Raw genomic sequence first — 22,847 nt, forward strand, 5'->3', positions numbered from 1 at the left:
CGGTGAGAAATTCATCCAATCAGAGCCCGTACTTTTTGACCAATCACTGCTCTCATTTCCAGTCAATAGTTTTAATTCGCGAGAGCGTTGAAAACTTGCAGACCAATCAGAATTTCCCTTTGTCTATAAAAAGACTTCTCCCTAAACTTCCCAGTACTTTTGAAATTTTAGGAGATGGCTCGTACTAAGCAGACAGCCCGCAAGTCTACCGGCGGCAAGGCCCCGCGTAAGCAGTTGGCCACCAAGGCAGCCCGTAAAAGCGCGCCGGCCACCGGCGGCGTCAAGAAGCCTCACCGCTACCGGCCCGGCACCGTGGCGCTGCGCGAGATCCGGCGCTACCAGAAGTCCACCGAGCTGCTGATCCGCAAGCTGCCCTTCCAGCGCTTGGTGCGCGAGATCGCCCAGGACTTCAAGACCGACCTGCGCTTCCAGAGCTCGGCCGTCATGGCGCTACAGGAGGCGTGCGAGGCCTATCTGGTGGGGCTCTTTGAGGACACCAACCTGTGCGCCATCCACGCCAAGCGTGTCACCATCATGCCCAAGGACATCCAGCTCGCCCGCCGCATCCGCGGGGAGAGGGCTTAAGTTCTTAAAAGACATTCCAAAAGGCTCTTCTCAGAGCCACCTCCTGTTTCATGAGAGTAGCTGTCATGCACATTACTGTATTTTACGCTTGCTTAAGTATTTTGATATCTAAGTATCAATTTACAGTTCTCCACTTACTCCAAAGCTGCAGTTATCTAGGTCAATGGTGTATTTCGCCTTCTATGGCGAGTTGCATTATAAGTACTTTTCAGATTGTTAGGACATAGCATTTTGTAGATGGAAGCAATGTTAGCCACTTTAAAACATTTAAATCCTTGAATTCAGCTACGGTTAGGATTGCATGTAATGCATTAATTGCAAGCCTGCGATTAATTCTACATGTCAGGAGTCCATTTTCTTGAGTATTCCACCTGGCTTTCTTGAAAATTTCCTTCCAGCTACAACGAGTCATTTCCTTCCAGCTACAATGAGTCAAATGACTGATTTAGGAAAGCAAAGTCTCAGTGTCTGCTTTGAAATGGAGTATCCTTTTATGGTCGGTAATACGGTTAACAGGTTTTCAAGGCCTTCAAGAACTAGAGTTTTTGGTATTTTCCCATTGCCCATTCCCCCTCCCTTTTAAATCATAACTTCCAGACTCCTCCCTGCTCCCATGTTTTTCACTTGTTAAAACTGAATTTTGAGATATTCAGAGTGTATGCAACGAGGCTTAAGGATAATAAAACTTAGGTCCTCTTCACCTTGCTTCAAAATCACCAAATCAACATTGAACAATTGTATTTTCTTTCTATCCTTTTTAATTTCAACGCTGAGTATAATACCTCAATTTAAATGCACACATCTAACATTTTAAAACATTGCTATGATACCATCATTATTCCAACACCAATACTTTTTTCCCTTTCAATTTAAAAACTTATTCCACACAAAGTTTGGAGTTTGCAAGGTACCCTAAGACAAAATGTTCAGCTTTGAATTTACATTTGATTCTTGGACACGTAGAGGGGATACTTAACACATGCAGTATGGGATGAGGTGATAGCTCATTATTTTTTTGTCAATAATAATTACATCTACGGGAAGAGGGCATAAATCGTTAGATTGATAACAAACAGTACCCTATAAATTACTCTGCCAGCTTACAGCATCTGAAGTCATGATACAAACTGCAAAGTTATGGTATTGTAGCAGTTTACATGTTAAGCATTCGAGAAGCCATTATATATATATCTTATATGTCAACATTGTTGTTACGTGTTCCATAGAGTTGGAGCGGAGCCTCCGGTAGGCTTTCAGGAGCCATTAATCACACAGGAGGAAAGATTACCCATCCTTCCGCAAAGCAGCTGGTGGTCTTGAACAGCCTTCAGGACTGCAGCGCAGCTTCTTGCCACTAGGACAGGCATTTTAAGAAATGTTCGTCCTGGAGAGGATGAAGCAGGGCTGTTCCTTGGAGGCAAGGATTCTGAAGCGTCGCCTGACATACTTTGGACATGTTGCAAGGAGGGACCAGTCCTTGGAGAGGGACATCACGCTTGGGAGGGTGAAGGGACAGCGCAAGAGAGGAAGACCCTTGATGAGACGGATTGATTCAGTGATTGGGGTAATTAATGGGAGTAGATGTGTGGGAGACAGTAAGATTGGCGTAGGATAGAGCAGGGTTTACGGATCTTGTACATAGGGTCACTATGAGTCGCAAGTCACTTGACGATACATAACAACAACAACATGCCTTAATAATTTTGGTAGTGACACGCGTTGCTAAGCTTTATGTCCTCCACTTACCACTCCCTGATTATACATCCTGTACCTGGCCTGGACACCCATGAGAAGTCAGAAAAAATAATGACTCCTGAATGTGAATAAATCTCAACAGCCAACTACCAGGAACTTTGCCCAATCTCTGTATATAAACCCAATAATTGGTTCTCCTTGGGATCAGAACCGTTTGAACATTAACTGATGTTCTTGACTCGCGGGCTTAATAAAGAAACTTTGTTGACCCCTAAATTTTGGCTGAGTGTTTAGAGTCTAGCGTTTTCTGCCTCCAAAAGTCTGCAGGGGTGGGAGGTGAGTTGTGAGTTGCTTGCTACTTAATAGTAATGAGGTGTTTTTTTTTTGTTTGTTTTTTGTTGTTTTTTTTTTCAGGAAGCTCTGGAATACTCCTTAGTGAGTTATACTTCTAACTCAGTGACCTTGGATCTCAAGTAGTTAGAATCCACTGGTTACTCTATTTGGTGAGAGATGGGCTGTCTCCCAGTTAAGATTTACTGTCTCAGAAACCCGATGGAGAACTGCTATGAGTTGTAACCATGGTAATGAGTGAGTGTGATTGCCAGTTGCAAGCTTTTTGTGACACTTTCAGTCTTCTACAGTTTGCTAAATAGAAAAAAAGAAACACTCTACTAACTGCTAAAACAAGCAGAAATCGCTTTTCTGTAAAGTCTGCATGAGGAGATTACCTGACTTTCTACCTCAGAGCTATTGGTGAATTCAAACCACCAGAGGGGCAAGGGCAGGCTTTGGGTGGAACGCACAGTTTTTCACACACGAGATCAACAGAGCTTTTTGGATGGCGAAAAGAGATTTTAGTTAATGACTTATCTTGGTAGCTTTCACGAGTTTGGAAATCCACAGTTTATTGTCTTATCTTGTAGGCCTTGTTTTAACAGGATTATTTGATAATCTTTGAAATAACTCTATGGGTTACCAAAACCCAACACTAAATGCAGTCGACATGAAGTAATTTCCGACTTATGTCGACCTTTTGTCAGTTTCCTAATCCTTTCTAGAAGGAACGAGCTCATCTTTCTCCCAAGGAGTGGTTAGTGGCACAGTACCTAGTCTGTACTGAGTGATGCTGCTAACCCAAAGGCTGCCTGTTTTCAGTGGGTCCAATCCACTAGTGGTTTCAATTCACCATTGGCTCCATTAAGAAAGGTAAGCAGTGGTAGGGTAATTTTCAGAGGTATTGTATATAGGGTTGCAATGAGTGACAGGTGACTCAATGGCACATAACAACTACAGTAATGAAGACACTCCAACATAGTAAAAAGAACTACTTTACTTGCCCAGTAGTCTAGTGGCAAGAAGCTGCAATGCAAGCCCAAAGGCACCGTGTTTGAGGCCACCAGCTGATCTGCAGAAGGATGGATAATATCTCATGAAATTAATTGCCTCTGAACACCCCCCACCCCCACCCCCAGTCAGCTAAGGATATGGTACACAATAGCACTTTACATAGGAGCTCATTTGGATTGTCATGGATCTATCTCTGGGACTAGAAAATAATGGATATTGGGGATAACATATACACACACGTATTTTATGTAAAGTATCCAATCAATCAGCTAGCCATTCATTTTTCCCATCCATTCAACAAATTCTTTTTTAGTATTTAGCATATGTCTGACATTGTTCTAAATGCAGTGAATAAGATAGGCAAAATATCTTCTTTGTAGAATTAGTTATATTTTAGTTGTGAGAAATAGAAAATTAGCAAAAATAGATCTAGTATATCAGTATAAACAAATATTATGTTGTGTTGAGTTGGATGGAACCTCTGATGCTCCAGCAAGCTTTCAAAAGCAGTTAATTGCGTGGGAAGAGATTGCTCAATTTTCTTTTGCTGAGCAACTGGTGAATTCAAACCTCATGCCTTTGGGTACAACTTCTTTCCAATAAGCCACCAGAGCTCAGTTAACAGTGTTGACAAAACAGGCTAAAGGATAAGAACTAAAGGGTTTAGAGTGGAGAGCTGAGTGGTAGAAAGAAGCAATTTTAAAAGAGATGGTTGAGGAAGGCCTCACAAAGATAGAGCAGAGCTAGAAGCTTGTAAGGGAGCAAGGTCTTCATATATCTATAGGAAGATTATTGCAGAGATAAGATTACACAGATCTTGAATTGGGAGCATAGTCAAGATCATGGTCACATTCTGTTAAATAAATAAAACCAAGGCTTTCTGGGTTGTACATTCAGGCCTACATCTGTTTGTTGAAATACGCCCCTTGATAACCATCAGATTCTGGGATCTTGTTTTTTGCCAGTGCCTTCAGTGTAGTGTGAGCTTCTTTCTTCATTACCATTGATTCTTGATCAAATGCTACTTCCTGAAATGGTCCTGTGTCAGCTAATTCTTTTTGGCACAATGACTCTGTATTCTTTATGTCTTCTTTTGATGCTTTCTGTATTATTCAAGATTTTGCCCATTGGGTCCTTTAATATTACAAACCAAGACCTGATTTTGTTTTGAAGTTCTTTCAGCTTGAGAAATGCTGAGTAAATTCTTACCTTTCCCTTTTATGACTCCAGCTCTTTGCACATTTCCTTATAATATTTTACTTTGTCTTCTTTAACTGCCCTTTGGAATTTTCTGCTTATATCTTTTGTTTTGGCATTCTTTCCCTTTGTTTTGGCTTCTATATTTTCTAGTGCAATTTTCAGAATCCCTACTGACATCCATTTTGGTCTTTTCTTTATCCCCTGTCTTTGTAATAATCTCTTGCTTTCATCCTGGGTGGTATCCTATGGGTTTTGCTGTGATGTTGGAAGTGGTTAGTGGGTTTTCAAATATCAGCAAGGTTGTTCATGGTGGACAGGTTTTAGCAGTTTCCAGATTAAGACAGACTAGGAAGCTCTGAAATAATAGATCCTTAAAAACCTGTGAACACTAGAGGAGTGCAGTTAGATATATAGCATGGGAGTTAGATCCCTTAGAGAAGAATATACCAAATATGAGAAAAACTAAGTGCAAACAATCATGGATAATTGGAACATGGAATAACGTATGAAGCAAGTTTTTGTTGTTAGGTGCTGTTAAGTTGAGTATGATTTATAGCGGCCTTATGGACAGCTGACCTGATCCCTGCCCTGTCCTGTGCCATCCTCACACAGGAGCCCCACCCATTGCTGAAGTCATTGTGCTAGTCAATCACATTGGAAGTTTTTCCTCTCCTTTACTGACCCTCAGAAAGTACAGCTGGGATGCTCCTTAAAGCAAAGATGAAGAAGCTTCATCTTCCATACTTGGGACATGTAGGTAGGTGAGACAATTCCTTGGAAAAGGACTTCATGCTTGGAAAGATGGAAGCTATGAAGTATGAATCCAGGAAAATTGAATGTTGTAGAAAGTGAACTGGTACTCATAGGCTTGACAATCTAGGTATTAACAAATTGAAATAGACTGGTGTTGGCCACATTGAATCAGACAATCATTTGATCTACTATGCTGGTAATGAAAAATTAAGGAAGAAACAAGTGTTGCATTTATAGCCAAATAGACCATTTGAAGATCTATCCTGAAGTACTATGCTGTCAGTGACAGTTTATATTATCCATAAATGTGCAAGGAAAACCTGCTACTACAATTATTTTTCAAATTTTAGCACCAATAACGAGAACCAAAGAAGAGGAACCTGAAGATTTCTAACAACTTCTGCAGTCTGAGATTGATCAAACCTGACATCGAGATATGTTAATAACGATTGGCGCCTGGAATGCAAAAGAGATAAAGACAGGAATTGAAAATTATGGCCTTGGTAACAGAAATGAGGCCAGGGATTGAATGATTATATTTTGTATAATCAATGATTTATTCACTGAAAATACCTTTCATATAAAAGAAAAAAGCACAATACTACAGTTGGTGACCTATATACATGGACTTCACTTGTTGGACTGCCCAGGAATCATATTGACTGCATCTGCGGAAAGAATAGCTGGAGAAACTTGGTCTCAGAAGACAAGACCATTCTAGGTGCTGACTGTGGAATATCAACTACTCATACTCAAGTTGTAATTGAAGTAGAAGAAAATTAAAACAAGTCCATAGGAACGAAAGAATGATCTTGAGTCTATCCCACCTGAATTTAAAGATAATCTCAAGAACAGGTTTGAAGCACTGAAAAGTCATGATCCAAGACCATGAAGTAAGTAAAAAGACATTACAAAAACTTACACATAGTGATCATTTTATTGCCATATCTCTAGTTGTTAAAAACCAATAACAAAGTACAAAGTGGAAATTTACAAGAATTATTTACAATTAAGATTATACATGTTCTCAAATTGCTATCTTGAGCCCAGACTGAATTTTGAGAGTTCTTATTACTTCAGACACGGTCATATTGGATGAAACTGCAGACTTTTGTTACAATGCATTATATATAATTCAGTGTTTGTCTATGCGTTGAGAGAAGAGCTGGAGTCTGATATCCTTTTACATTTACTCAGAAACTTTAAAGAAGCAATATCAATTTCCTAGTGTTTCTATTTTCTTGTTAATTTTTCTAATAATAATCTATGAAAACATATTGTAACTGAAACTATCATGTTGTTTTGTCACAGACATCTCTGAAAGATCAGTGAGAGTACTTCCATTGTTAGTAGATGCAAACATGGGTTCTTCTCTGGTTAACACTTTGGAGAAAATCCACTACCTTTTGTTTTGTTTTTCTATTAGATAAGTTTTGGTTATCTAGTACTGCTGTGACAAGGTTGCTTCAAGAACATAACTCTAACAAATGCCAATTTATTCTTGTTTAGGTGACTAAAAGTCCAAACTCAGATACAAACTCTCTCTGCTGTGGGGGAAAGTACTTGTTCCTGTTGGCATTTGTGAGCACTATATTCTATGTGTTTGCTCTTCCCCAGTGACAAGGCATTTTGCTATGAAGGGATCTGGATCCAGAGAGTCACATTCCACTTAATTTCCTCACTAAAAAAGATACACTCTGCTCTTGAATAATTTTTTGCTAATAACAAGCATCTCTTTCCTGTCACCCATCCCTTGGCTCAAATACTAAAATAAATGATATTCCTGGCCCCACCCTGAGAAGACAGTTTACATCAGATTAGGATTGAGATGAGTTTAGGGAATTCCATCCTTAATCCTCCTAACACTGGTTTATACCAGGGATATCATTATGCAGTTCCACTTTATAGTATTATATACATATTTGCAGTGGTGCACAATTAAATTCATGACAGATATGAAACATAAACCACAGATCCTCAGTGGTTTCACACGTTTCTTTTTCATTTACATGAGATCCAAAACTGGTGTCTGTATTAGCAGGATTTCACATATGTTCAGTGTTGCAGTCCACAACTTTTTCTTCCTGGGAGAAATGAACGTAAAGAGACAGACACACACAGAAGACAGGACAGGACTGCAGCAAAGAAACACACACTCACACAGATGGGACAAGAACTGCAGACCCTTAGGCCTGGCTCGTTTAGTATTTATAATCATCCAAAACCAGTCTACGTGCAGGCATTCATGATTTGGGGTGTGGGGAATTTATTTACCAGAAACTAGACTTGTTTGGACTTGCTTAGCACAGAATATTCTCACTGAATCTTTCTTGCTTCCATATCTCTGTTTACCAGAAGGAATAAGACTATGCTATGGAAAGATGAATATTCTTGGACTTTGTATGCAAGCGCCCAAGGTCCCCATCGGTATGCAGACTCAAGGACACATTCCTCTCCCACACCCCATCTGGATTGAGGAAGGCCAAAGAGACATCTGTGTGCAGACTGTTTCTTTATTAACCCTTCTGGCTCCATCAGTTCAGGAATTCTAAAAGTGCTAAATAAATGTGAGCTTACTTTATGCCCTTAACCTGACCTTCCTTCTTCAAAATTTTCCCTTTTGAATACAGATTTGGGAAAAGCTATACCCCTGGTCTCCTATATAATGAAGTATAACAAACCTGCCTTTTCCATTCTAACCTCTGCCTGCAAGATGGTTCTTCTGGTGGTAGGCAACAGAATCATGGTTTTCTGGTAGTATTTGAAGGGCAGTGCCTGAGGCTTTAGATTAATTAGAAAGGCTTACAGAAGAATTAGGAATTCCATGAGTTATGATATTGAAGTAATTTCAAACATATTTGTTCATTTTTATTTTTATATTTTCAAATACATATTGAGGAGCAAGGGAAACGAGGTTAAAATGTTTAGAATAGGGACATTGCTTGATTTCTTAGTTATGCACTGGTACTCTCAGCCTTATCAAAGTTCCTATTGATTGGTGATTATGAAAACCAGAGTCGATGAGTGAAAGGGCTCAATGGATGGAAAGCACGCAAATCTAGCCCTGGGACAAGTACAAGGACACCTGCATAGCTTCACAGCAACTTTCTTTTCATATCACTGGCAGAGGGTGAATGCACTAAAATTATGCCACCAATGTATATTCCATTGATGAGCTCTAAATATTTGGTTCCTCACTAATCTTGGCACTTCTTGATTCCTTCATTTCTTCCTATCTCTCTGACTTTCTAATTTTGTCTATATTGAACATGTCTTACAGGTTAGATCAAGAGACAGATTGCATTGGAAACATTTGATGTTGGGGATCTCTTCAAATTACTGAGGAGCAATTATGCCAGTTTGAAACTAAGGAGAGTTTGATTTAGGCCATGGTCTTTTCTATAATTAGCTATGTATCTGAGAGTTAGACAATGAATAAGGAGGACAGAAGAATCAATGAAAGGCATGGTGTTGGAAAAGAGTAGGGATTGTTCTATGAACTGCTAAAAGAATAGAGAAGTCTTAGGGCCACTGTTGTAAAATGGGACTGATATCAGGATTGAGGGAAGACAGAGAAGGAGGGGAGGAATGATGTATACTGCATTGAAACAGATGAGGGAGAGAACTGTTTACAAGGGATGTATGATTGGGTATTATTGTCATGATAGGAGTCCAGAATGAGGCTGCACAGTGGAGTGGACTTGGGGGGAGGGATTGCATAACAATGAAGAGTTTTTCTTTTACTTTTCAAGGAGAAAAGTGAATTGGGGGGAGGAGGTGTGCAGGGAAAAAAGTGCAACAGTGAATGAATGGAAATCCCAAGTCTCTAAACGTTCAGTAACATTAGTTAAAAAAAAAAAGAAAAAAAAAAGAAAAGAAAAAGAATAGAGAAGTTTTGGGAAAAGTGAAGCCAAAACGCTCCTTGGAGGCAAAATTGGTGAAGCTTAATTTCTCATACTCTCGGCATGTTAAGAGAGGCGATTGCTTGGAAGGGACATTATGTTTCGAAAGGTGGGAAGTCAGTGAGAGAGGGAGAGTCCTCAAGGTGATGGACAGTGATGCAGCAATGGGCTCTAGTGTGTCAGAGGTGATGAAGATGGTGCAGGAAAGGTCAGGGTTCAGATCAGTTGTTCATAGGATTGCGGAGTCATCGTCTATTCCGCGGCACTTAACAACATACTAAATCGTAAACTTTGTTTACATACTTAACCTCATAAATTTCCTACTTCTTAAAATTTCTTTGGCCAATCCAGTAAGACATTTTCTGTGGCTGCTTCAGAAAAGAAGGCAGCAGTTCAATTAAAACTCTGCCTATTCTTGTCGATTCTTCTGCTCCACCCTTCAGAATCCACCTTCAGGTAACTTGAAATTCCCCAAGATTTTGTTGTTGTTAAAACAACATAACACGCCGTCTTCAGCAAATGTAATCGATCTGATTCCTATGCATACCATCAGGGGCAATCCATGTTTATAACCTGGGTTTATGTATCTTAATAAACGTATTTGCTATGAATAAGTCATTGTGCAAAATTCATTCTCTCTCCAGCTCCATTTCTGTCACCTAGTCCATGTTTTCCAACTACTGAATCTTCTCTGTTCCCAACGTTTGCATTTCAGTCACCCATTATTATCACTGCATCTTGATTGCATGTTCCATCGATCTCCGATTGTAAAAATCTTCTATATCCTCTTCCTTGGCTCTGTCTGTTGGTGCATATATCTGAATGATAATGGTATTCAGTGGACTCCCTTGTATGGTATGGATATTATCCTGTCCCGCACAGAGCAGAGTTTAGGGCTGTTGTAAATAGGGTTGCTATGAGTCACAAGCGACTCCAGGGCACATAACAACAACAACAACCACAACAATAACAACGTGCCATCGCGACCTTGTGTACAACAGCCTTAAACCCTGCTCTATCCTATGCCAATCACACTGCCTCTGACACACCCATCCCGATTACCCCAGTCAATGAATCAATCCACCTCATAAAGGGTCTTCCCCTCTTGCGCCGTCCCTCACCCTCCCAAGCATGATGACCCTCTCCAAGGACCAGTCCCTCCTTACATGTCCAAAGTATGTCAGACGAAGCCCCAGAATCCTTGCCTCCAAGGAGCAGCCTGGTTTAATCCTCTTTGGGATGAATCTGTTTGTTTTCTTGGCAGTCCATGGTACCCTCAACACTCTTCTCCAGCACCACAGCTCAAAGGCATCAATTTTCCTTCTATCCTTCAATTCAAATTTTGGCGGGCTCCTGCACTCCAAAGCATGGTCTGATACTGCCCTCCTCTGGTGGATGGGTAAAACAGCCCTTCCCTAATTGGCTGGCTGGTGAGAACTTGGGCTTTTCTACCTTGCTGACTACTCTTTATTTCCCTAGTACTGGACACTTTCTTCACGTTAATAAGCTCTCAGTCAATAAACTATGAGTCCTAGCCTGTCCATTGAACACTTTAATCCAGTAAAGTATTTTGGTGAATAAGTCAACAGAGAATTCTCCATGAAAGAAATAATATATTAACTAAATGGAGAATATTGATACCCTGTATACTCCAATAAACTTTTCTTAAACTTAATATTAGAAATTGTTATTTTAAAAACAATTCTTTCACTTTTTTAAGGCAAGACTATCCAAGACTAAATTCTTTGCTGATTGGCACTCACTGACATTAAAGAAAAATTTAAAAAACGTAAAAAAATTAATCCATAGGTTGTAACTTTTTCTCTGTTTTTTCTTAGATCTGATTTAGTCGTTCTTAAAGATATGACTGAAATGTCTTGTATAGTATTTCCAGAAGAGAGAAAAAAATTTTAATAACGTCTTCTCTGGTCTATAGTCCACTACATCTAGTCAATCTGCGAGAGCTTACAAACGTCATCCCACATGGTCTAGCGGTTAGGATTCCTGGTTTTCACCCAGGCGGCCCGGGTTCGACTCCCGGTGTGGGAAGACAATAAAATTTTGGCCAGTGTTCTTGAAGTATTAAGTATTTGTAAACAGCACTATCTTGTCCTTTTAGACAAGTGGCACTGGTACCATTTAATTTGCAGCTGTTAAGTTGTATTATACCTGATTGTTTTCCGAGTTTGGTTTACTTGCAAAAAGTTTTCATAAAAAAAAATGCGACCGCGCTCCCTGGAGGGCGCGCGCGGCCATGGCGTGCTTCCTTGACGCTCTGCGCGTCCTTTTCGGCGGCTTCTTCGTGCTCACGGGGGCGGCCAAGCTCTCGGAGCAGATCTCCGCTCCCGTGTCGCAGCAGATGAAACCCTTGTTCGTGCAGTTTGCTGAGGTGTTCCCGTTGAAGGTGGTCGGCTACCAGCCAGATCCCATGAGCTGCCAACTGACTGTGGGCTGGTTGGAACTCCTGTCTGGGTTGCTACTCATCCTGGGCTCACCAATTCTACAAGAGATCAGTAACTTTCTTTTGACGCTGCTCATGATTGGAGCTATCTTCACGTTACTGGCACTAAACGAGTCACTGAGCACTTACATCCCAGCCGTCATCTGCTTGAGTCTCCTGATACTACTGAATACCTGTCGTTTCTCAGTCCAAACCAAGGAGAATCCAGGCCCACAAGGAAGCAGTCTCCAGGTGCATTAAAGGAATCCTAGAAGGAAAAGAACTCTACCTCTAAGCACGACACAGTTGCTTCAGCAGGAACATAGTGGAAAACACCCTGTCCTTGGAATGCACCAGGCCACCCATTGCTAACAAACGTCTTTCTATGCGGCCTAGCTTTTTCAATAACTTGTACTGTTGTTTCAGGAGTACGTGTTGCATATGCTAGCATTTATCATGTCACATGAAAATAGAAAATGACCAAAAATTTTAAATCACAGAAGATTCAAATGCCCCATCCTGCCAGATAACCACTTTTGTTGCTGTCACTAGTTTTTTTCCTGGGCCCTGATAGAGGGTTTGTATATGTGTATGAAGGTTAGATAACATATACTATTATTATGTACCTTTTAAAAAAATATATATTCCACTCTCATTGTAAAAAAAAAAAATGCATAGACTTGCTCTCCAAACTTTGTTACTACTACCTGTCCAATATATTACTTAACTTTATATATTCCGCTAGCTTCGGTCGCTCATATCGCTTAAGCACTTAGATTCTTTATACTCCAATGAGACGATACACACAGTAGGCCAAACAATGTTAAAAGCTCGTTTAAGAGTTTGGGAGTGGCTCTGAAAAGAGCCTTTGGAGTAGAAGGTTGAGAAAGAGCTTATGCTCACTTAGAGCTAGTGTACTTGGTGACGGCCTTGGTGCCCTCGGACACGGCGTGCTTGGCCAGCTCCCCGGGCAACAGCAAACGCACGGCCGTCTGGATCTCCCGCGACGTGATGGTAGAACGCTTGTTATAATGCGCCAGGCGGGACGCCTCGCCAGCGATGCGCTCGAAGATATCGTTGACGAAGGAGTTCATGATGCCCATGGCCTTAGAGGAGATGCCGGTGTCGGGGTGAACCTGCTTCAGCACTTTGTACACGTACACGGAGTAGCTCTCCTTGCGGCTGCGCTTCCGCTTCTTGCCATCCTTCTTTTGCGCCTTGGTTACTGCCTTCTTGGAACCCTTCTTCGGGGCAGGAGCGGACTTGGATGGTTCAGGCATAGTGGGGATCTCTCAGAAGTAAAACTGAACAGTGCAGTCTGACTTTCAGCTGTCTCACTTTTGTAGAGCTACTATGCAAATGAGAGCTTTCTCTTTCTCAATTTCTGATTGGAGCAAATATTTTATTACGTTTTATGCAAATTAAGCCTGTTTTATGATTGGCTGTGTTATTGGAACCTTCCCTAGGTTCTTTTCCTTCTGTTAAAGGACGTTTTTCACTTTGGTAAGTTACAAAATTAAGTTACTGTCTGACCCATTGTGGTTACAAAACTACCATTCGCTGTCCCCTTGGTCTGGTTCTTACCAAGGACAAAGCGATGTTGAAGTTAGGGAATAATTTCCTGCAGAGGTAGGTTTTCGGCGTGTTTTAGGAAATGAATTATAAAGAAAAGTTAAATAGTTTCAAAATTTTGCCATTGGCATTTAATTCGTTTAGTCTGTTCAAAAGCAGCATCATTTCTTCATATCTCATTTTAAAATCACAAAGCATCATCATATTGTAAGAGCGACTTTGCCATTTCAGTGCTTTGAATAAAACTTTCAAATATACATAGACAGGTATACAGAGTAGCTTTTGAGAAGGCAAAGAGACTTAACTTCCCTGGTTCAAAGTGCAGCTAAACAAACCAAAAACTCGATTCAGTTGCTTCCTAGCTGTTTTTCATCTTAAATGGACTAAATGAAAACGAGTTGTGGCGTAAGTACCAAAAAGATATAACAAAGACGATTAAGCACTGCGGAGGGACGAGTGTGTTCCTACTCGACTGTACAGAACAATGGTCAATTTTCTAATGTGAGACCTGCTAGCCAATCACAAGCCTGTTTAGTTCCTCAATTCAAGGCGCGCAGTTTGAATATTCGGGCCAATCAGGAGGAGCTTGGCTTTATAAATAGGAGCAGTAGGCCTTAGTTGTTCGTTCATTTGAAGTGACTTAGAGTCCGTTATGGCTCGTACCAAGCAGACAGCCCGCAAGTCCACCGGCGGCAAGGCCCCGCGCAAACAGCTAGCCACCAAGGCAGCCCGCAAGAGCGCGCCGGCCACCGGCGGCGTCAAGAAGCCTCACCGCTACCGGCCCGGCACCGTGGCGCTGCGCGAGATCCGGCGCTACCAGAAGTCCACCGAGCTGCTGATCCGCAAGCTGCCCTTCCAGCGCTTGGTGCGCGAGATCGCCCAGGACTTCAAGACCGACCTGCGCTTCCAGAGCTCGGCCGTCATGGCGCTGCAGGAGGCGTGCGAGGCCTACCTGGTGGGGCTCTTTGAGGACACCAACCTGTGCGCCATCCACGCCAAGCGTGTCACCATCATGCCCAAGGACATCCAGCTCGCCCGCCGCATCCGCGGGGAGAGGGCGTAGATTAACCTCCCAATTGAGTGCTAATTTTGAACCCAAAGGCTCTTTTCAGAGCCACCTACTTTAGCCAGAAAAGATGCTGTCACACTTCAGTCTAATGAACATTAGTGTGGAAAGAAAAGGGTATTATTTTCTCCCCCTGCTTGTATGCATGTTTTGTATTGTGCATTTTTAACTAGTACTTTATACTCCTCTATTTACCATTTTATGAAGTTGTTTCTTACCGCTGCATATTCTATATGCTTCTCAAATTATTTTCAATGAACATTTACAGAGGTTTTTGATTTCCATTCATTCATTGTTGCAATATTCTATGTATTTTTTTTAACTTTTAGATTACCTGGTTTTCTTAAAATATCCAACATACTCTATAGAGGCATGTTATCACAATGTAAAACATGCTACTTAAAGCTTAAAATCTGGAAGGCTTTGTATATGAAAAAAAAATCGGTAAAGACACCATTAAGTTGAATTAAAGAAAGGAAAAGGGTATTTCAGTTTAGCCAGTTGCAGTCTTTGGGACAGGCAGACATTAGATGCCTCATGCCAACCTTTCCCCCTGTTTGTCAAACTTGGATGTTGATGGAGGTGAGTTCATGTCTGTACCTACCTCCCACATTCCCTGCCTTTGACCGTCTTTATTTTTTTGTGGACATTACATAGCAAGTCAGTTCCCAGATGACACTGTATATTATGTATTCAGAGATATTGGTTATATCTTTATATTGTTAGATTTTCTCTTATGGATGTTTTATACATTCAGAAAACAGATTGGTCTAGTGATTAAAGACACCAAATCTTCATGTCTTAAATAATTCATTAAATTTGGTTGTGGTAAAATGTAAAATACAAGAGCACTTGTCTTAAAAACACATGTCTGTGTTCCTTTGGGGGAAAAATACCACTGACAAAATTACTATGTTAACTATAACCCCAACTTTTACTTTTTCCATAGCAAGTGACCCTATTTCCACACATTCATCAGATGGCTTCTAGTACTGAATTGTTTGGTTTTGAATACATCCAACATTGAACTAAGATGTCAGATGCAGCAGCAATTTGTTAAAATTTGAAATACTGGTCCTGAACATGGGAGGTCTTGGTTCTCAGTATGCATTCCAATCCTGAACTAATGTGGGGTGGCTTTTTGTTTGTTTGTTGTTTTCTTTTCTTGTTTAGATCACCAACGTACAGATACAGCTTAAAACTGAAAATCAATAAAAAAATGTAAGGGATGCAGTGTTTTCTGGTACATGTACTCTAGAGCCATGTAGAGAGCCGATGGAGAGCAGGTTGGTGGTAATATTTTGCATCTTCATTGAGCAATACATGTTTAGGTGCAGGTATAGAGTGTAGAGATGCTACCCAAGCTAGGATTTCACAGGTTCCCTAGAAATTGTCGACTACATGGCACCAGCACTGTCAGTAATTGCCAGTGCACAACTAGGCAGAAAACTAGCAAATAGGAGGAGTAGGAGTTAGTTAAGCATACCATAAATTTAGAGCCGGTTGCAGTAAAAACCTTAAAAATTCCATTTGTGCAGATTGTATTTGGACTCTATAATGTGAAATATTCTATTTATTCTCATAATGATCTCTGATCTCATAAAATGTGAGCCACGGTCACTCAACTATTTATGTGTAATCACTCATAATGTGAATTTAGATGTAGAAATATATCAACCTCTGAGAAACCCTCTCACATCAACTGATGTAAAAAAAGAACCATGAAAAGCCATTAAGTTATAAGAAAGCTATTTTTTCCCCTTATTTTTTAAATTATTTTTTGTGTGTGTACCGTCAAATCGGATCTGATTGGTACAGGAGGAGATTGCCCCCTCCTTCTCCAGCAGAGCATCTGGTGAAGAAAGCTATTTAGAAAAATTATAATCTTAAACGGTGAATTTAGAAGCAAGGGCAGTTGCAGTTATCAACCTTTAAGTTGATATTAACTTGATATACTGTGATAAAGAAGACATTTTACAAAGATTAAAATTATCTATAAACCAGCATTATGACATAAATCCAAACAATTTTTGTAACTGCTAACCTTAAAGATATTTCACTTGGCTCTTCTCTAATCCTAGAGAAAAGCCGTAATATAAGAGTAGTCTTTGAAGTCATATCAATATTGTGTGAAGGCAAGGTGAGAATTTCACATACAAGGTACGTAATTTTGCTCACTCAAGGAGAGAAGTTATACACAATGGAATTTTGCTCTCCTCTCCCACTCTTTCTGAGAAAGGAGGAAAACCTGCTGCCCTATCTGAGATCCCTGCCTGCTGCCAGAACATTGGGACTTGAGGTAAAAAGAATCTCCATTAAATTGAAATAGCATTTATGGCTTCCTCCTGAGACCTTTCTTTCAAAGGGCAATGTGTGAAATCTAAAGATTTAGAATCTAACAATTGTAATGATCAATTCTGCTTCTCTGTTTCTTCACAAATTACCAACTTTTCTTTAACAAATACGGACACCTGGGACCTGACGACCCAACGCTCACTCCTCTCTGGTGTTCAGAGTCTACCAGCAGCTCTATGGAAACAAGATGGGCGCTATTTTTTTTTTTTTTTCATTCAAATTAAAAGCCTCTATAATCTGCTGGATTGGACTCCTACTGGACAGAAATGAGGGTGGTTTTTTTTTTTGTTTTTGTTTTTTATTCAAATTAAAAGCCTCTACAATCTGCTGGATTGGATTCCTACTGGACAGAAATGAGTTTTGTTTTTTTTTATTCAAATTAAAAGCCTCTATAATCTGCTGGATTGGATTCCTACTGGACAGAAATGAGTTTTGTTTTTTTTCATTCAAATTAAAAGCCTCTATAATCTGCTGGATTGGATTCCTAATGGACAGCAATGAGTTTTTTTCAGAAATGAGTTTAACATGCCCTTGAATCTATGTAACCTTTGTAGATTCAGTGGGCCTTCACATACATAAGCGCATCCGGCCTCATTTTGGCATATAATTGACTGGGAAAGTGTTTTAGGAACCAATGGTTCTGCATCTGCCAAAACCATGTCCCGATGACAGGAACCAATTGAATTTAGTTTGTTTCAAATATTGCAGGTTGGAGTAAGTAATGATGGAATTCAGAAGTCATATTTAAGCAAAACAACAAATAATCAGTTTGAAGACCAGGTTGTACTTGATTCAGACCATGCCCTTCTCAGTCATGTGTTATGCACCAGAGAGTTGGACAATGAATAAGGACAATGGAAGAATTGATACCTTTGAGTTGTGGTGCTGGAGAAGAGTACTAGATAGAGTCCCACCCCACCTCCATAACACCCCCGTCTCCTTGAAAAAGCAAAAGAAAGTCTTTCTGACGCCGTTTTTTTAACTACCCTATTCTTTGTTGGTTGTTTTAACAAGTAGGTAGCTTTGTGGTTAAACACGACCATCAATTACTTCTATCAGCGACAGCACTTCATGTGAAATTGTGGGTGGCCCTGAAAAGGGCCTTTGAGTGCGAGGTGGAGGCGCGGGATCATGGGGCAAACCGCTTAGCCGCCGAAGCCGTAGAGGGTGCGTCCCTGGCGCTTGAGCGCGTAGACCACGTCCATGGCGGTGACGGTCTTACGCTTGGCGTGCTCGGTGTAGGTGACGGCGTCCCGGATCACGTTCTCCAGGAACACCTTCAGCACCCCGCGGGTCTCCTCGTAGATGAGGCCGGAGATCCGTTTGACGCCGCCACGCCGGGCCAGGCGGCGGATGGCGGGCTTGGTGATGCCCTGGATGTTATCGCGCAGCACTTTGCGGTGGCGCTTGGCGCCCCCTTTTCCGAGACCTTTTCCGCCTTTGCCGCGACCAGACATCTTCAAGTTACACTGAGGAATCAATTGCAGCCTAAACCTACCTGCTGCTGTTTATATTGCAGTAGTGCGGACCTTTTTGAGAACTGCAATCAAGAGAGGGCGTGAAGCCACCTTCCATCCCCGCCTCTTTCTCATTCTGTGGCCAATCTCTCGCCTAAGCCTTGGGGGCGGAGAGTGGGAGGGAAAATGCGGGTCAATGTGTGACCCCTCCTTGTTCCCTGGTCTGGGTCCTGGTCGCCTGATACTCTGACCTCTCCTGGTACCTTTTCAAATATGCTATTCTCCTAATCATACTTACATAAAAGGCACTTTTGCTTTTCCATAGGGGATGACTATCAGGATGTAATTTTAAAATATGAAGTTTCTTTATAAAAAAATATATTTTATTCTCACTGGAACTATAGCAATGTTCATCATTGTATAATTATATCTTTTCCAGGGCAAATACATATTGTTTCCTTGTTTCCATCATTCTTTGATTAAGAGGGATCCCAATGATAAATATGCGTTCTGTTGTCTAATACAGAAAGCATTGTCCGTGTTCTTGGGTTGAAGAATCTTAGATTTGGAAATCTATTCCTTTACTTACTGCCGCTGAGTCAATGGCCCCTCAGAGACCTTCCGTCGGACGCTGTACATTTGTATGGAGAAGATTATCTATCTTTCTACATTGGAGCAACTGGTGGATTCGAACCATTTGAGACTTTCAACTTTCCTATGGTTAAAATAGGTCTTCTGGTTCAGGAGTCTGTCACCTAACTTTGCATCTAGCAGCGAAATTTTAAAAATGATTTATGGTGAGTTTACATTTGCAAACTAACCCAATTAGTAACTACAATAAACCAAAATAAATTCTGTGACATGGTATTCAAATTATAAAAAGAATTAAAATAATATTATGAACACATATGGTTAGCAGGCAACTTCCAATATTCCTATACATTATGAAAATTTATAATGATTGCCTTCTGGGAACTACAGAGGTGACTTGAATAAAAATAAACCAATAATCTATTCTCCCAAGGTAGATGCCTAACTCAGAATATTTATTCTCTGGATACCATTTGACATTTAAGTATTGGAGTACGATTAACTGTAGATCTTAATGTTCTTCCACACTCCCCTTTTATAAAATCCAATTATAGTAATTGATTAATTCAACAAATCAAAAATTTGGCTACTTTGTAAAAAAATCCAGTGATTTGAACCACCTGCTTAGCCGGAGAAAGCTGAGAGATGAGTTTGTAAAGATTGGCAGTCTTGGAAATTCAATCACTTCTATCCTTCTTATAAGGTTACTATGAATTGAGATTGGGTTGACGTTAGTGTCGCTCTTTTCACATTTCAAGGCTTTTGTACAGATACCAGGTTTATAAATACAAACTATTATTTAAAAAAATATAACAAAACATCAAGCAGAAAAGTTAACACAAGGTGAGAAGCCTGACAATTGTTACCTCTGAGTCAACTGTGACTCATGCAGACTCCTGTAATTTTGGTTAGTATGATTGTCACATATTATCCATTAACCACATTTTTATTTAAATTTAAGATTTAAATAAAACATTCAAGTGCTTAATAGCTATATCTACCTGTTGTTATTTGCCACCAAGTGGACTCTAACTTATCTCATTTGGATTCCAAGTGTATAGAGAAGAACTAATTGCTCTAAGGGTTTTAAAAGCTGTGATTTCTCAGAATAGGAATGCCAGGGCTTTCTTCTGCAGTGCTGTTTGTTGTGTACCATCATTTGAGTCAAACTGACTCATAGCTGTTGACCCTTTAAGCTCGTTTTCAGAGGCAGTGGATCCCAAGGGAGGAGATTGTTCATCTTTCTCCTGACAAGCAGCTAGTGGATTTGAACTATGTGCTTTTGAGTTGGTAGCACAGTTCCTTACTCCAGGTCACAAGAGAAATGTAAAGTACTGCTTGTTGCTGCTGTTAGGTGTTATTGAGTCAAGTATGATTCATAAGTGACCTTATGAACAGCAAATTTGAAACCTGTTCTGTCCTGTGCCATCCTCATAATCTCTGACATGCTTGAGCCCATGGCTACACTCACTGTGTCAATCCATCTAATTAAGGGTCTTCTTCTCTTTCACTGTCCCTCTACCTTTCTGAGGAGAAGCCTCTCCCAGAAATAGGAACAAAATATGTGAAAAGAAGCTTTGCAACCATTGCTTCCAAAGAGCAATCTTTGATAGAAATTGTTGTGGCTTAAATCTGCAAATTTTTCATTTGAAGTCTGCTGCTTAAGCTTTTGTGAAAGCCAGATTTCTAACAAAAAGTTGGTGGCCATATAATGAACAACGAGAGCAATGTCTCTTTTTGAAGATAAAAGTAGTGCACATAGTTGTGCTTGGAGGGAAGTTTCAAGTGCAAGGGTATACTCTGGAGAGGCCATATAATAAATATTTAAATAAGATATGATTTCCCAAGTTTTTTCTGATTATATGAATGTTCTTTCTCATTCAATGCACTAACTCAACCCAAACCCAACCCATTCCACTACTGTCAAACTCATCTTAATTCAAAGTGTCCCTATTGGACAGAGCATAACTGCTTCTTAGGCTTTCCTGGGCAGTGATCTTTATGGAGAGAGATTATATGTTTTACCTTTAAGTGGGCTGACAGGTTCGATTTAACAACTTCTGTCAAGTATTTTGTCCCAGACCTCTTGCCTTCTATCTAAAACTCAAATCACTGCCTGAGTTTGAATCAACTCATAGCTCACTTTCCATTTGGTTTGTAAGTCTATAAATCTCATGAAGGGTATTGCACATCTTTCTTTGGCAAAACTGTTATTGGACTCAAACTATCAGAGGTATATGGCCTTTGAGTTAGCAGTGCAGATCCTAAGCCAAAGTTTATAGACCTACTCCCTAACAAAAATTGTGCCCATTGTTATTGACAATGTTGTAGACAATGACCAATAAACTCTTTCTCCAGACATCCATAACTTACCTCCAAGGAGGAAAGAAGAGTTCTGCAGATGCAATTCTGGAAGTTTACCTCCTTTATTTCCACTATTTGTACTTTTCCCCCCTGCATAAACCATGATCCCAAGTCCCAGAGATTAAATTTGTCAGCCAAGGAATGATGAAAACTATGAAAGCCAACCCAGGTAAATATGAATACATAAGTATTTAGTTGCATGAAGAGATTACCTTGTTAAATTGATTATGGTGTCTTGGATTTACCTGAAATAATTGTCTAATCACCGTTGATCTAGACTAGCCAGAATAATAAGATCTTTTGAAACAAGATTATTAGGAGAAATGATATAATTCCAATTTTTCTTGTTTATTCATTTTAATAGGACAAATGGGTTTAATTTCATTACTTTCATACTTTGTGGAGATTACTAAATTTGTGCTTAATTCTCCAAAATTTACCTAATTCCTTCAGTTCTGTTGTGTTATAAACCAAGAGGTGGAGTGGGACAATTGTTAATTTTTATTATGTTTATTTAACAGTCCACGGATGAGCATATTCTCTCAATTAAGTCAGTTATGACAGCTTGGTTTATATTTTGTTTGCTTTCTTATAAGAAAATTCATTCAGTCATTAAGATGAAAAAATTAATTTCCTTATAATAATTCCAAGTGCATACAGATAATGTTTAAAGCTATCAAAATCAGATTTCTATTTCAGATATAACTTTGAAATAAAATAATTAAAGAACTCCATGCTAAGTAACAGAACAAATCTATAAACAGGTGTCTACTGTTGAATGAATTATCAGCTTTAAGAGAGATGGACTAAAACTGGGATTTCACGTTCTTACTAGTTTGCATCTGCTTAAAGGACTAGATCTAATCTTGCATCACTTCAGGATTCACTTTTTCTTTGTAGATATGGTGCTTAAACTGTATTTTCCACTCTATATAGGAACATGTATTCTATGGATTTTTAAAAGCAGGCTGGTGAACCTATTTAGAACAATTTATCTAGAAGCCAACTAGTTGAACTGCAGCCCCACCCCCATACCTCTTCAGGTGTTTAAATCGTCAAAACACAGGGATCAAACCCAGTTTACATACTGGTCACCCGTATACTTTTTAAACAAAAAATCTTTTTCAAAATAAGTGCTCGTCTTGTGCATAAAAACTTTTACCCCCATGCCAATTCCTAGAGTTTGGTGCAGACAACTCGGCAAAGAGCCTGTGCTATTGCTCCCGCGAAGAAACCGATTTTCTTTATACATTTTAGTAAAAATAAGTTTCTTTATCTACGGTTAGGAGGAAAACTATGTGCAGAACAATACCCTGAAAGAAGGAATTACAAAGACAGCGTCAGGAAATAGTATTTTTAACGAAAACACGCAAGTTGTCTCAATTTGACCCAAGTTTGGAAGAGAGTTGGGGGAATCAGGAAAGTTTCAGGGGGCCAGTTTTAAGAGTAGGTACAGCAAAAATGGTAGAAATGAAGCCTGAGGCTTCTCGGATCCGTTTACCTCAAACTCCTAATAACGT

At 40.0% G+C, this 22,847-nt stretch overlaps 3 protein-coding genes and 1 non-coding gene across 4 annotated transcripts in view; 2 read left to right on the plus strand and 2 right to left on the minus strand.

The window, feature by feature from the left end:
- The first annotated feature begins 174 nt into the window (after positions 1-174).
- On the plus strand, positions 175-14,557 carry LOC102843403. Its single transcript, XM_006888672.1, has 5 exons — positions 175-579; positions 11,668-12,094; positions 12,830-12,936; positions 13,389-13,425; positions 14,139-14,557. The coding sequence occupies exons 1-5, from the start codon at positions 175-177 to the stop codon at positions 14,555-14,557; spliced, it is 1,395 nt and encodes a 464-aa protein (XP_006888734.1).
- On the plus strand, positions 11,460-11,531 carry TRNAE-UUC. Its single transcript has one exon. It is a non-coding gene; the product is annotated as a tRNA-Glu (tRNA).
- LOC102849486 (histone H2B type 1-N-like) lies at positions 12,822-13,202 on the minus strand. The gene has a single exon (XM_006888624.1). It carries the CDS (start codon positions 13,200-13,202, stop codon positions 12,822-12,824), a length of 381 nt encoding a protein of 126 aa, XP_006888686.1.
- A 3,490-nt stretch (positions 14,558-18,047) lies between the features above and the next one.
- Positions 18,048-22,847, minus strand: part of LOC102843804 — a 32,078-nt gene continuing 27,278 nt past the window's right edge. Inside the window, exon 5 of the mRNA XM_006888673.1 lies at positions 18,048-18,372. Coding sequence (XP_006888735.1) covers positions 18,061-18,372 — 312 coding nt within the window. The 3' untranslated portion in view covers positions 18,048-18,060. The remainder of the gene's footprint in view (positions 18,373-22,847) is intronic.

Source organism: Elephantulus edwardii, unplaced genomic scaffold (assembly GCF_000299155.1).
Source record: "Elephantulus edwardii isolate Elephantulus edwardi_28Jun2011 unplaced genomic scaffold, EleEdw1.0 scaffold00070, whole genome shotgun sequence".
NCBI lineage: Eukaryota > Metazoa > Chordata > Mammalia > Macroscelidea > Macroscelididae > Elephantulus > Elephantulus edwardii.

Bases quoted from the DNA above. Each gene is read 5' to 3' on its own strand.
- LOC102849486 (XM_006888624.1), bottom strand. From the start codon at position 13,202: ATGCCTGAACCATCCAAGTCCGCTCCTGCCCCGAAGAAGGGTTCCAAG.
- LOC102843403 (XM_006888672.1), top strand. From the start codon at position 175: ATGGCTCGTACTAAGCAGACAGCCCGCAAGTCTACCGGCGGCAAGGCC. The intron at 12,937-13,388 runs GTAGAACGCTTG...AACCTTCCCTAG, and splicing joins GGATCTCCCGCGACGTGATG to GTTCTTTTCCTTCTGTTAAA. The intron at 13,426-14,138 runs GTAAGTTACAAA...GAAGTGACTTAG, and splicing joins AAAGGACGTTTTTCACTTTG to AGTCCGTTATGGCTCGTACC.